General features: G+C 48.0%; 1 protein-coding gene across 1 annotated transcript; it reads left to right on the top strand.

Annotated features, from left to right (window-relative positions):
- The first annotated feature begins 7,433 nt into the window (after nucleotides 1-7,433).
- LOC123080983 (protein SODIUM POTASSIUM ROOT DEFECTIVE 3) lies at nucleotides 7,434-10,334 on the top strand. The gene has a single exon (XM_044503942.1). It carries the CDS (start codon nucleotides 7,517-7,519, stop codon nucleotides 8,426-8,428), a length of 912 nt encoding a protein of 303 aa, XP_044359877.1. The 5' UTR covers nucleotides 7,434-7,516; the 3' UTR covers nucleotides 8,429-10,334.
- Nucleotides 10,335-15,239: the final 4,905 nt, after the last annotated feature.

Raw genomic sequence — 15,239 nt, 5'->3', positions numbered from 1 at the left:
CTGGGGGGCTCGCCGTCAACATCACCAGGGTCATCTCGTCTGATCTTATACCGCAATGCACCGCATACCGGGCATGCGTTCAGATCCTTGTACGCACCGTGGTAGAGGATGCAGTCATTAGGGCATGCATGTATCTTCTGCACCTCCAAGCCTAGAGGGCATACGACCTTCTTTGCTGCGTATGTACTGTCGGGCAATTCGTTATCCTTTGGAAGCTTCTTCTTCACTATTTTCAGTAGCTTCTCAAATCCTTTGTCAGGCACAGCATTCTCTGCCTTCCACTGTAGCAATTCCAGTACGGTACCGAGCTTTGTGTTGCCATCTTCGCAATTGGGGTACAATCCTTTTTTGTGATCCTCTAGCATGCGATCGAACTTCTGCTTCTCCTTTTGACTTTCGTATTGCGTCCTTGCATCGACAATGACCCGGCGGAGATCATCATCATCGGGCACATCGTCTGGTTCATCTTGATCTTCAGCAGCTTCCCCCGTTGCAGCATCACCGTATTCAGGGGGCACATAGTTGGCATCGTCCTCTTCTTCTTCACCGTCTTCCATCATAACCCCTATTTCTCCGTGCCTCGTCCAAACATTATAGTGTGGCATGAAACCCTTGTAAAGCAGGTGGGTGTGAAGGATTTTTCGGTCAGAGTAAGACTTCGTATTCCCACATTTAGGGCATGGACAACACATAAAACCATTCTGCTTGTTTGCCTCAGCCACTTCGAGAAAATCATGCACGCCCTTAATGTACTCGAAGGTGTGTCTGTCACCGTACATCCATTGCCGGTTCATCAGAGTTTCGAGAGGAAAAAGCTTAACTAGTGTGGCTCGGGCATTTCATCGAACACCTCATGTGCATAGGAGGTGAGCTAGAGCACCACAAAGCCCTCCCCTCGCCGGCCAGAGAAAAACAGAGCACTGGAGTGCTCTGCTCGCGGGCGAGGGGTATATATAGGCACCTCATTGGTCCCGGTTCGTGGCATGAACCAGGACTAAAGGGCAGCCTGTGGTCCCGGTTCAAGCCACCAACCGGGACCGATGGTGGTGGGCCAGGAGCGAGGCCCATTGGTCCCAGTTCGTCCCACCAACCGGGACCAAAGGGGCCAGACGAACCGGGACCAATGCCCCCACGAGGCCCGGCAGGCCCCTGGCCTCACGAACCGGGACCAGTGCCCCCATGGGTCCCGGTTCTGGACTGAACCGGGACTAATGGGCTGACCCGGCCTGAACCAAAGCCCTTTTTTCTACTAGTGTAATCAGGGGATGGTTCTCACCTGTCGATCCAGTATGTTTGCAAACATATACTCAATGCAAAAGATGCAAGAGTTCGGTTGTCGACCATATCCAGGTCGGTGGCCGTGGTGGTGCCGGTTCATTGCACCGTTGTTGTCATAGACTCTGGCGGAGCAAGTAAAGTGTCAGCGTTCCCTTTCCATCTTGAGGATCCCTTCCCAATTCCGCCGATCCCAAAACTCTCGTCGCCGACGCCGTTGCATGTGCCTCATCCTCCTCCCGCTCACCGCCGCACCATGTAGACCAAGCAACCAATGCACGATGATCCGGTAACTGGACAGGGGATGTAGTTCTCATCCGTCGATCTGGTACGTTCGTATACATACTCCATGCAAAAGATGCGGAGACTTCGGTTAACGATCATATCGAGGTCCGTGGTCATGGTGGTGGTGACTGTGGTGGTGCCTATCCATTGCACCATCGTTATGGTCGACTCTTGTGCAGTGCATGTCTAGTGTCAGGGTCCCCTTCGGACTCGAGGATCCCTTCCCAATCCTGCAGAGCTCAAAGCCCCAGTCGTCGACACCTGTGCATGCACCTTATCCTCCTCCCGCTCACTGCCACCCCACATAGACCAAACAACCATTGTACGACGACATTATTGTTCACTTACATACTATGTGTAGTTCCATTTGACGAGAAGTCAAGGTGTCGTCGTTTTGCTTTGTCGAGTAATAATGATCGACAAAGAATAAAATATTATTACCCTACCTGCCAAAAAGAAACAAGAATAAGATGCATTATTGTCGGTTGGCATTTGGGAACTGTGATACAACTGAATTGCGCGGGCCTTCAAAACTACCTGTTTCGATTGGGCTGATCCATTGATGTGATGTCTCTGTTTTGGATTATGGAGCCAACATCTACAGCACAACCTAGCTCAGTCATCGGAACATTTGTTATGTTTTTCTTAGTACTACAATGTAGTAAGAATGGATGAGTATCGAGAAGTGAAAGGTGGTGTATATGGTGTACTTTTAGTGTTAATTTGTTTTTGGGCGGAGCTGTGAAAGTAACTGTTAGTTTTACAAGGGGTCATTGTTGCCCGTGTTGTTGTTGGGGTTCAGACCAGTTGAATGAAACAACATGTGTGTGAAGGACGATCAAACAATAAACCAGCTAGTGAACCCCGCAAAAAGTAAGCTAGCCCAGAGTTATTTCGAATTAAATAAATAAATAAGCAAATAAAGCATTTTGGTGCCTCCATCTCTCCAGAAATTTTCAGAAAGCAATGTGCACTGTTTTGAGAAAAAAAAAGAGAGGCAATATGCACATTGTATGAGAAAGCAAAGAAAGAAAGCCCCGCGGTAGGAAGTATTGGATTCTATTCGAGCCCATCGTCGCCGTGGCTCCCTCTACCAAACAAAGCTTTCATCTCCTTCCAAAAATATATTCCCAAACGATCCACCTACACACGAATCAAATCAAAGCAGCCAGTACACACGCGCGCGCGCGCGCGCGCGCGGGAGCAAAGGCGAGAAAGAGAGGAGTGGTCGCTTGCTTTACAGAAAGACGCAGGGATTTTTCCACGATGCTTTGCACACCCATGCCCGTTTCTCAGTTGACTACTCAAATTTGGACTGCATGCACTAAACAAGATTAGTCGAGCCCCCTCAAATAAAAAAGATTACTCGAGCCATTTCAGGGGGATTCCTGTACCTTTGGAGGTACTGTACGATGGATGCCTCCAAAGCAGGACTTTGGACATTAGCTTTTATTGTGCCCAACGTATAATTATGAAGAAGATCTTGTTCAGCATGTTCTATTCGATACTGGTAGGAGAAGAACCCGACTCGGTATTCTTAAAAAAAGAGGGGAAGCAGAACCAAGTCAAGATGATATGGGTCGCCCCTTCTTCTTGCGCCAAAGATCTTACCATTTCCGAAGGAACTGGGGCTACATTTCTTTTCAATTTCCATTCAAGAGTTTCTTATAAAATGGAGCACGCAAGGGTCTGCTGAACAACACATATTTTCTCGATGTACAGTTTAACAAGGTTATTTGATTATGAATTTAAAAAAAATTGTAGTACCGAAATGCTGCTGAAGATATTTTAGTTTCCATTTTGGAATTTCGTAGTCCAGTTAAAATATTATTTCTCAAAAAATTATGGCTATGTCTAACGCCATTACTAGTGTTATCAAGACTAATCTGCATGTAAAAAAAAGACTAATGGAACGCACACATAGATCAGATACGGACCTAGCCAGCCGCCGCCTCCCAAAAAGCTAGGGTTCTCTGCCTCCCGCCGGTGTCGTTGCCGGTCTGCCCCGTCTCTCGTGGCCTTAGGGCCATGGAGAAGGAGTGGATCTTTGTCCTTGCCGATGGGAGGGCTCCGTTTTTAGATCTTTTTCGAGCTTTGTTATGGTTTGTGTCCTACTCAGAAGGCGAGACGGTGGCGGCTCCCTGAAGATGGAATAAAGGTCTCTTCGCCTAGCCCTCGTTCCGGTGATGCGTCTAGCATCATCGGTGGGCGTGTGGAGGTGTGTCTCTGCCTGATCTGTCTTTGGTGAATTTGCTCGGATCACACTCTTCATCCGTGACGGTTGCTGTTCTGGTGCGTGGGTTCTATTGAGGCTTAGCACGACGACTTTCCGACTGTATACTACAACAAGGTTTGCTCGGCTCCGACGAGGAAGGAGCGATGACAGCGGCGTGCCTTCGGCTCGCTTCAGTGCTTATAGTCGTCGCTAGATGATATACGTATCTGGATGTAATTTTTATTATTTCTAGTGTTCGTTGTACTACCATGATTGAAGATGAATAGATTGAATTTTTTTTTTTTAAAAAGACTACTCTGCATGTGTCTATGGAAGGAAGGCACACTATGGTGGAGCAAATACAAGGGGAAAAAGATTCTCGAAAGATGCAACTCGAAAGGCTATACTACTACCATCGCAGAAATTAAGGAGACAGTACACCTGCATGTGTGTGCCATTGTTTCAGTGCAGCTTCTCCGGACGAGGATGCATGCCGGCCGGCCATGATTACACCAAAATGTAAATTAAGCTTGCCCAAATTGGTCTAGGTATTGGTGCAGTCATTGGCATTTCTTCCATATTGGACAAGAGGTGGCTAGTTGTGGTGCACAAATTAAGACTACCCACAATGGAAGTAACATAGGTGGTAACATCACACTTATCTAGGCAAAATAGATGATATGGCATGTAATTAATGAAGAAAGAGAGACATGTGGTAACATAACTAATTACTGTAACATCACACATATTAAGAAGAGATGAGTCTACAACATAATAAATAAAGTGATGCATGACACAACACATATGTTACTACCCACTGTGAAGGTAGTAATATAGACTAGTAACATATGTATGTTACTACTCTAAGTTACCCCATTATGACTAGTCTAAGGGATCAATATGACATCGACTGCCTACTGCAACACTATATATGCAGCTTTCCTTGAATTTTCTTACTTGTGTATTAATTGGACCCTTTTAGCCGTCTCCCGCCGCTGCCTAATTTCAGGTTGGCATCTAGCTAGGCGTTTTCACGTTTCATGTTAAGTGCGTCTTTTCTCAGCTTCATCATGTTTTTCTTTTGGCTCCTTTTATTTTTAATAAAATAAGAAAATAAATAAAATAATGCTAGCATCTCATGCCACGCAAGTTTGATGGAGCTAGCTAGGAATAGTTATGTGTAGTACTGTAGTAGTGGTAGTAATTGAGTATGACAATAACGGAACACCAACTACTCACGACTTGTGCAGCAATTTGATTACACTGGTAATCAAACATTAAAGCACGAATTTCTACGAACCAAATGCTGCTACTACTAGCAAGACATACCACTCAGTGGAGTTGAAACCAGCCAGTGAGTCGGTCAACAAGACAAAGTTTAATTTAGAGTGATCTGCACCAAATCGATCACATGTGTAAACGAAATCCTCATGATTCTTTGCTGGTGCTGTAAACGTCAAAAAACTAAAAGCTGCTGGACACGGATCAGCTTATGTAGCTGTTACTTGCTGCAGAGACGAAGAAAGTTGGTCGATCGAAAGGTACACAATGCATGAATAATCCTCTCAGGTCCTTTTCTCCTTCTCTCAGCTAGAGTAAGTGAGAATGAAAGTAAAGGAAGATAGAGAAGAAAAAAGGGTGGCGGCTGTCGTTCCAAATGTATGGAATATATTCGGGTCCCTTTCTTCTTCTCACTGGCACATATGTATGTGTGTGTGTGTGTGTGTGTGTGTGTGTGTGTGAATGAATGAACGTGTGGATGTTAATTCTATTCTACAATCAATTACAACACTAGAATACGTATGTGGACGTATGTATCTGAAGATCGGATGCCATGTATGTATGGTTATTTAACGTATGTGTCTGAACATGGGATACCATGCATGTATGTTTATTTAACGTACGTATCTGAACATCGGATGCCATGTATGTATGTATGTATGTTTATTTAAGATAAGAGACCAAGATCTGCAGTAGCACTGAGCTTGCTCCACGATCCATCTGTCGTGGCGGCTAGTTTAGATTAGGATTCGGTGGTTCTCAATCTACCGAGTGTCTCTCAATATATGATCGAGCGCAAGCGCATGTGCAGATTTGCCACCACGGAGCAGCATCTTCATCGAATCTCTAGGCATGTCAGAATCATCTCAAAATTAGTACTCCCTCTGTTCACTTTTATAAGGCCTTGTAGACATTTCAGACAATGTGCAAAACAGCCTATTGTGAGTTGTCTGAAACGACTTACAAAAGTGAACGGAGGGAGTAATAAACTTGCTACTGAGCACTCAGTCTCGAGCCATCCAGCTAACTACATCTGTAAATGATCTTTATTTTGACGCAATGGAGCCCTCTAGGGAAGAGGCAAGGCAGTGAAGCGGCCATTGGAGATCTTTGGGCTATCAAACGTCTCCACGCCATCAATCGAATCGCTATGCTTGAAGCCTAGCTTAGTTTATTCTGGTCTTTTGGGTGTAGTCCCGTTGGTCTGTAATTGCCTATGTAGGCACAAACCTGTTATACCATTGTAAGACTTTGCACTTTGGTTTGCCCTCATTGATTTTATTAATTTAAAAGCAGGCGCTCCAAGCATCGTTTATCTAAAATAAATCTTAAAACTAGCAATATCGGCCGCGTTACATGACAAAAAAATGTGCGGGTGATTCCACACATTGTCGATTCAAATCTGTCGTTGCTGGTACGACTGATCTATGGAGATCATGCACATCATGTACGGACTACAGTTACTAACGGGCTGATTCCACGACATGCATCTACTGTCAGTCAGTATATATACAACGTGCATGCAGACTCTGCTGGTCTTGTGGCGTTGGTTGGTGGGTTGGCAGGTGAAGTAGCATAGCACTATGTTCGTCATGATTTATTAGTCCTCCTTGTACTTTAGGTAATATCTTAATCATGAAAACTAACAAATTATAAGTTATGCATAAGAAGGAAATATCATTGAAAATATGATTAAGAAAATGCAACAATATAAGTTTAACCTGCATTAATATTGTACTAGTCAAATATATGGCCAGACTTTGATCCAAAATGCAAAGAAACTAATAAGCCAAACAAAGATAGTACTGGTCAGTGTTCGCGAAAAGAAAAGGTAGTAGTAGTCATTAGCTCGCTGACCGACTCACTCAGAGCATGGTTAATAGTATAGCCAGCTGCTGGCTATAAGCCAGTGCCATGTCATCTACAACCCATCTTATAGCCAGCATGTACAATAGTAGATCAAAAGAGTGTACTATTTTTTTATTATGTGGCCCACATTTTATTCTCACAAAGTGCCTAGGAGCACGTGCTGGAGCTGGCTCTTCACGAAAAGCCCGCTTACCTTCTCTCTCCTCTTCTCTTTCCTCCAACTAAGCAGAAATATACTAGTTTATTCCTTATAGCCCGCTGACTCAGCTCTATTGTACTTACTCTCACAATAATGACTTCTACCTCTAGTCAGACAAGGTGTGCACACGTGGACAACAAGTTGTGCCACAGGGGCTGGTGGCCCACGTCAACACAAGCAGAGTGTTCCGTGGCAGCTTTGGCTTTGGCTTTGGACCTTCCCTTCCTTGCAAAGTTGCAAGTTCCGAAAGCACGCGAGGCAGCAGTGGGCACGCACATACAAATACCATACAAGCCGAGGAAGAAGAGAATCATCATTCATTTCATTGTGCACCACCAACCCAACCCATCCCAGACACAGAAACTCAGAGTAATCCGGCCGGGTTCCATTCCATGGCGTCTCTGCTTCTCAAAGGCATGCACAAGCGGCTGGGCCTGCCCTCCATCACCATCTCCTGCTCCTCCGCCGCCGCCACCAACATCATCGCATCAACCACCACCAGCAACGGCGTCGGCAGCAGCAGCGGCCGGGCCATCGACCGCCACTCGCCGCGCCTCCGTGACCCACACCGCTCCTCCACCTCCAAGCCGCCAAGGCCAAGCACCAGCACCAGCACCAAAGACTCGGCGTCCTCCGGCGACTCCAAGCAGCAGCACGGCCACGGCAACAAGAAAAAGAAGAAGAGCACCACCGCTGCTGCTGGGACTAAATCTTCAGAGAAGAGGCTGGTAAGCCCGGCGACGTCGTCCAGGTTCCTCCTCAACTCCTCCCGCCTGCAGTCCGACGACCTCGACGTCCTCGCGCTTTCCCCGCCGCCGCCGCCGTCGTTCATCGACGTGTTCCCCGGCGGCGAAGCGAAGCCGCCGTCCTTCATCGACGCGTTCCCCGGCGACGCCTCGCTCCCTCTTTCCTTCGCCAAGGAGGCACCGTCGCCGCTACAGCAAGCAGAGACCTCCTCGTCCTCCTCCTCTGCTTCGTCGTCGTCGGAGATCACGGCCGTCCAAGAAGAGGAGCAGCAGAAGGCGGTGGTGCTGGCGCGGTCGTCCACGACCACGGAGAGAAGAACGACGCAGGTGGTGGTGCTTCGGGTGTCGCTGCACTGCAAGGGGTGCGCGGGCAAGGTGAAGAAGCACATCGCCAAGATGGAGGGCGTGACGTCGTTCGACATCGACATCCCCAGCAAGAAGGTGACGGTGGTCGGTGACGTGACGCCGTTGGGCGTGCTCACCAGCGTCTCCAAGGTGAAGCCCGCGCAGTTCTGGCCGTCGCCGCCGCGCCCGCCCCGCGCATCCGCCTCCTTCTGAACGCGCCAGCGATCTCTGCTCTCTCTGAATCACAGCATGACGATTAGCAGAGCATAGCTACCCATCATGAGTGTTTGTCTCGCAAATATGGCCAATCCTAACGCTTTGCGCGCGCAACGTGAATCCTCGTCGTTGCTGCTTCATGTGGATGCGAGCACCTTGCATGTGCCTGGCTCTTTTCCCTCTCTCTTCCTGCACACGCACACATGCATGTCTTACATCAACACATGCATGCCTACTTTATCTTTCCTCTCTCCTCTAATTCCATCACATTTCATTTTGTCTTGACAATTTAGATGGTTTATATCTTTAAAACCATAATTGCGTTTTTGAAACTTTTTACATATTTGAACTCGTGGCGTCAGATCAGTTTTGGATAAAGTTGAAACACATTTTTGTTTGAAACAGTGAAGAACTTTCTGAATAGTGGGTTTGCACTTTATTAGAAATGTTAAAGAACTTTCCTAGAAATTTTATCCGAACCAAAGAACTTTGTTAACACCTTGTCTGAACTTTGCCATAAAAATCAGAAGAACTTTATATACACAGTGTGATTTTTAGTTCATGATGGGTTAAAAAAAAGGAATCTCCAGAATATCAATTTGTATGCCAGATCTTAATTAGCATCCACATAGGTTAGACACACAACTAAAAAGAATTGTAGTCTAGTATTGCCGCCCAGAACGTCATCAATGCAGCGCTTGTGACAAAGAATATAAAGGGCTGTACCATGCATTGCATGGCTGACACAGTGGTGCGCCTCATCGATTGGACACCACGCTTGATGAGCGGCAGCGATTCGAGTTGTGCGCGCATATAGTTAGGAAAAATCCATGTCCTTTGTCTCACCACGTACGTACGTCAGGCTTTCTGCAGCTCTATCTTTCATCCTTTTTTATTCCTTGAAAGAAAAGAAACGGCACCGATGCTACAGTGACTGTACTGATATACTCTCTCCGTCCCAAAATAAGTGTCTGTACTAAGCTTGAGACACTTATTTTGAGACGGAGGGAGTAGTATATTTTTACCTTTGCTCTGCTTTCTTGTCTGAATTTCAAAACAAAGCATATACTAGTCTAGTCGGTCATGCACTCAAAATATCGAGATTCGAGAGACAAGAAAGGGGGAAATTAAAGTTGAGTGGAGAAGAAAGTGTAGAATCAAACTTAGCCCGGTGGTGCCTGTTTGTCATTGTTTAGTAACATTTCGATTCTATTCGGGTGGACGACATGGATGGGTCTCACAAAGATGACTGCCAGTATCACATTTTTCTTTTCGATTATACATACATTGTTATTCTCCATCGAGCACTAGCAGCAGCACAAGTGCAAAAGCCAAGATATCCATCCCTCTAAGTTGATTGATATCCATCATTAGCCGCCATGTAGCAGTACATCAACAGCAGTGAAAGAGCAATTGGAAGCTTGGACGTCAACATTCTTTATATGTTACTCTGATCAGGTAAAGAAAACAACTTGTTTGGCCGTATGCATCGTTCTGATGCAGAGGCCGGGGAGCCCCCCTTTTCGGAAAAAAACAAAACAACTTGTTTCCCTATCACAGAGATCGATAGGGGGGAATTCATTGTTATTAGAGATTTTAGTTGGTTTGGGTGGAGGTGTCATGATTCATATGATAAGATCGATCCATCGACCAGCAAAATCAAGCCCAGATAAGATAGGTCGAAAGCCAAAATATATATGAGTATATGACCCTTCTTTGCATAGTTGTATATACACACTCAAAAAGCTCATCTGCTCTAAACTACGGAGTACCTTGCTGTCAAAGCGACTTGATAAGATAATACAGAGAAAACAACAACACTCGGCACTCAGAAGGCTCCATCCATCCATCGGCAGCTTCCGCATGGTTTCCTACTTCGCTGCAAACATAACAAAAAACAACACTAACCGCCGGCCTAGAAAGCTAGCATGTTTTCTTAATTACTAATCCGAATTTAGTTAGCTACTCCAAAGAGTGCTGTATAATTAGTACCCGTATTCTATAGTGATTTTTTGTATCTATAATCACATACAGACGTAGGCTACTCTCATGAACTCACATTGCACTGATCGCATACACAAAGAAATGAAGAAAGTGGTGAAAAAAAAGAGAGGGCTGCTTGTTTGAAATGCATGTTCAATGAAAATTATCCCTTGTTTCTTATCTTTTATTTATTTATTTATTTTCATGCTTTATTTTGTTGCATGGTAATGTTTAACGGGCCTGATCTACTGGAGTAGTGACATAATGGTGGGTAAATGGATGAGCTATTCAGCCATGGTAATGGTGATGGAAGTGTAAAGCATTGAGGTGCCTCCGCCTCTCCAGATAATTCCAGGAAGTAATGTGCACAAAAAAAAACCGCAAAAAAAAATGTGCACTATAATTTTTTTTTCTTTTGAGAAAACGGAAAAGCAATGCGCACATTGTATGACAAGAACCGATGAATGAAAGTCCCCCCGGTAGGAAGCATCAGATTCTACTCGAGCCCATTGTGGTCGTGGCTCCCTCTACCAAACGTATACATGCCGCGTGGTGTGTGTGTGGACCAAACAAACATACACACGCGAGAGGAAAACAGCTTAGCATCAGACACTTTTTTTATGAGATGTAGCTCCTTCCAAAAAAATATTCCCAAAGCAGCTTAGCACATACATACACACGGGGGAGAAAAAGGGGAAAAAGAGATGGAGAAAGATAGGAGCGATAGCTTGCTTTTTAGAAACACGCTGGGATTTTTGTGGTGTCTTGCCCGGGTTTTTCCAGGATGCTTTGTTGCATACCCGTGCCCGTTTCTCAGTTGACTAATCGAATTAGGACTGCAAGCACCCAGGATACTCCCAAAGCAGAACTTTTATTGTGCCTAACATACTTATAAACTGGAAGGGTCCGCTGAACAACACATGTATTCTCGGTGTACCGTTTACAAAGGTTATTTGATGATGAATTTTAAAATATGTATAACCGAAATGTTGCAGAAGATATTTCAGTTTTCATTTTGGACGTAAATGATTTTACTGGCTGTTTCCGTAGTGCAGCTAAAATAGTATTATTCTACTACGATACTAGTACTAATTGGTTGTGAGTAGATTGTTAAGATTAAACACCATGCGACCGTGTAAGGAAAGCACACTTTGGTAGTACAACAAATGCAAGGGAAAAAATATCTCTTCTTTATATCTATATCTATATATCTAGCTAAAAAGAATGTAAGGTTCTATGCTTCGTCTTTCTTCCCACCGTTCCTTCGCTCAACCTTCTTCGTATGATATCCAGTCACCTTAACTTACTTACCTTCTGTACCAATTTCAACTTTTCATGAAGATATAAGTTAATCAAGACTTCTTTTCAGAAAGTTGCATCTGGAAAGGCTATACTACGCCCCAAAAGATGCAGAAATTAAGGAGACAGTTCACCTGCGTCTGCGTGCCATTGTTTCAGTGCAGCTTGTCCGTACGAGGATCGATGCCCGCCGGCCATGATTACACCAGGAAGTAAATTAAGTGGCCCAAATTGGCCTAGGTACTGATGCAGTAATTGGCTTATCTTCCATATTGGACACGAAGTGGCTAGTTGTTGTGCACAAATTATGGGATCGATTTGACCATTGTGCTAACCAACTGTGCATACCATGTTCTACCTACATACTTATATGTATCGCAACGCTATTAATTCACCTTTCGTTGGAATTTGTTGGTGTATTCTTCCTTTCTAGCTAGCCGTCTCCTGCCGCTGTCCATGTTTAGTGCGTCTTTTCTTAGCTTCATGCGAGCTTTCCTTTTGGCACCTTTCAGTAAAAGAAATGTTAACAAAATAATGCTAGATCATGCAATGCAAGTTCGATGGAGCTTGGTACAAGTCATGATTAGTTGTAATAGTAATTGAGTAGTATGAAAATAACGGAACACCTACTACTACGACGACTATAATGAGTAGTGCAGCAATTTATAGTGGTATAATCAAATTGCAATCCATGCATTTCACAAAACGAAAACGTTAGACACACCGGTCAGCAGAAATGAGTCGGTCAATAAGAGTGATCCGCACCAAATCAATCACATGCATAAGTAAATAAATCTGTGTTGCTTCCTCGCTGGTTGTAAATGTCAACAAAATAAAAGGTGGACAGTGACATAATGACATGTGTAGCTGTTTCTTACAGCAGACTACGAAGGAAAGTTCATCGTGCTCCTCTCAGGTCCTTTTCTCCTTCTCACAGCCAGAGTTGCAAGTTAATTACGTGAGAAAGAAAGAAAGGAAGGGAGGAAGGAAGAGTGGCGGCTGTTGTACCAAATTTCTCGAATCTATTCGGGTCCCTTTCTCCCTATTCTTCTGACTGACTTGTACTATATGATTTCGATTGATGGATGCCGAGTTGACGACGAGCAGTAGTCCAACGAAGCTGTACAAGTCGATGCCTCGCTCTCACTCTCTCTACGTGTGTCTATTCCATGGCCTCTTCATCTGGCTCTGTATGCGTGTGCAGTGTGCTAGTTTTATTTGACTTGCTCGGTAGGATCGTTCGGACATGAGGGAATCAATTGACACTATTTTCTGCAACTTTCCGGCCAGCGAGGGATAGGCGATCCCTATTTTCATTCCACGCTAAACTACGTTGTGATGTAAAAAACACTAAACTACGCTTGAATATACATACGTCCGAATTTATGTGAACCATGAACATCGGATGCCATATACGTCTGTATTAGCACTAGCTTCATGATCTGTCAATGTGCGAGCTCGCATGCACGTGCAGCTGACTCGAATCTCTAGGCATACTGCACACGCGCGTCCGTCGTGGATGCCATCTCAGCTGGGCCATGTGTTAAACTAGTGATATGCATTACTACCAGCAGTGAAATGGTTCCACGATATGACATATATGGATCTCTCCTCGCCTCCTCCCACTCCGGGAGCGGCGACCACCCACGCGGCGCCGCCTACTCCAGGCACGCCGGACACCCCCAACTCCCCTGCCCCCAAGCACCGCTGGAACCCACCCGGATCTGCTGACTCCGCTGCGGCGCGCCTCCGCGCGCTGCACCCATCTCCTCCCAGATCGCCCCCTCCCGTGCTTTGGTCCGCTGTGGCGGGTGAGTCCAGCTGCTCTGGCTCGCTGCGGGCGCCATTACTGCCTGCACCGGCCTCGGGTAGGCGTCTACGGTCTATCATCTGCGCCCCCAGCACCTTCAAGTCCGTCGCCGGTGCCCCGCCTTCAATCCCTCATCCGCGCTCCGCGTGAGCTCCTCCTTAACTGCAAGCCAGGCGCCTCGGCTGCCGTGAGGCCTCTGCATAAGGTGAGGGGCAACGGCACGGACGAGGCCCCAAGTTCCCCGAAATGGCACACGGTCGTTTCGAGACGCCGGCGGCGTGCACCGCCCGTACCGCTTGCGGCATACCGCAGTTATGGCCGCCTGCAATCCGAGGCCGCCCGCCTCGAGGCTCAGCATCGCCGGGCCGCCTTTTTAAGGAGGTTCAAGGGCTGCTGCTTGAGGTGTCTCGCTCCACGCCACCGCGCCGCCGACTGCAGCAACCCTGTTCGGTGTTTGGGCACCGAGCTCGCGACCCGATCTGCAAGGGATGCCCCAAACCCCGCGCCCCTCCCCCACCGCCGCGTGCCGCCACCCCGTCCCGAGCCGCCATCACCACCACCACCTCCACGCTCCCTGATCCACCGCCACCGGACTGGCCGCCCCTCCCGCAGCCACCTCCTCCTTTCCACCCGCCACCGCGCCAGCTGCCTGTCCCGCTCCTGCGCCCCCGGCGTCCTGCTGCGACCATGGCGAACCGCCCTGGCGAAGCCTCGCAGCGCCCGAGCGCCGGCAGCACCTTCACCGTCAGCACGCAGGCCATGGAGGATGCGGCGCGCAACCTGCGCGCTTCGGCTGTGCTGGTCACCATGTCGGAGGCCCGACAAGATATCAACCCGCAGCTGGTGGCCAAGGCGCTGGAACGCAAGCTCAATATCCCCTGGGACCAGATGCACGTCTCCAAGCATCACCCGGAGGATTTCCTGGTCAGGTTCGGCCATGCGCGCCACCGCGACACCGCCGTGGAGGCCGGGGCAGTTCCATGCCGGGGGGTGGCTCTGACGCTGCCCCCCTGGACGTCGGCGGCGCGCGGTCACCAGCGGGTCTCCCGATTCTACTGTCGCCTGGCGATCGAGGGCCTGCCCGTTCAAGCCTGGCGCAGGGAGGCGGTTCAAGATGCCATTGGCCTCTCCTGCAAGGTCGATCGGCTGGAGCGCCAGTCCTCGTCCCTCTCCAACAGCTCTCTGGCGTATGCGTGGGTGTGGGCCTGGTCGCCGGACGACATTCCCGCGGCCAACGGCTTCTCCATCATCGATCGTCCGGCTGCTGATGTGCGTGGCCTCCCAGCGCTCCCTGAAGGCCGCCCGCGCGAAGAAGGCGTCCAAGGGCCGCAATTCCCCATCCTGATCCACCTTGACCAGACACAAGACTACTCCCCGGTGTGCGAGCGCCCACCGGGGGCGAGCACCGAATGGCCGCTCATTGATCGCTTCTGCTGGGAGCGCTTCATCGAGGACGGTCAGGCGGGCACGGGTCGCCGCCGCGCGGCCCCCGCATGCGCGGTGGATAGGCACCGCCGGCGCGACGACGACGATGAGCACCACGACAACCGCGGCCGCAGGCGCGCCCGCTCCAGGTCGTCTCGCCGCGGCGGGCTCTTGGGTTACCGTTCAGACAGAACGGAGGGCAGCGCGCTACGTAGGCAGGCCAACGGCCCCGCGGGGCGGCACGGCAGACTCCGCAGAGCCTCGCCCCGAGATGGCCTGTCTCCCCGCAGT

Source organism: Triticum aestivum, chromosome 3D (assembly GCF_018294505.1).
Source record: "Triticum aestivum cultivar Chinese Spring chromosome 3D, IWGSC CS RefSeq v2.1, whole genome shotgun sequence".
NCBI lineage: Eukaryota > Viridiplantae > Streptophyta > Magnoliopsida > Poales > Poaceae > Triticum > Triticum aestivum.
This window is presented reverse-complemented; position numbering and strand designations above follow the sequence as displayed.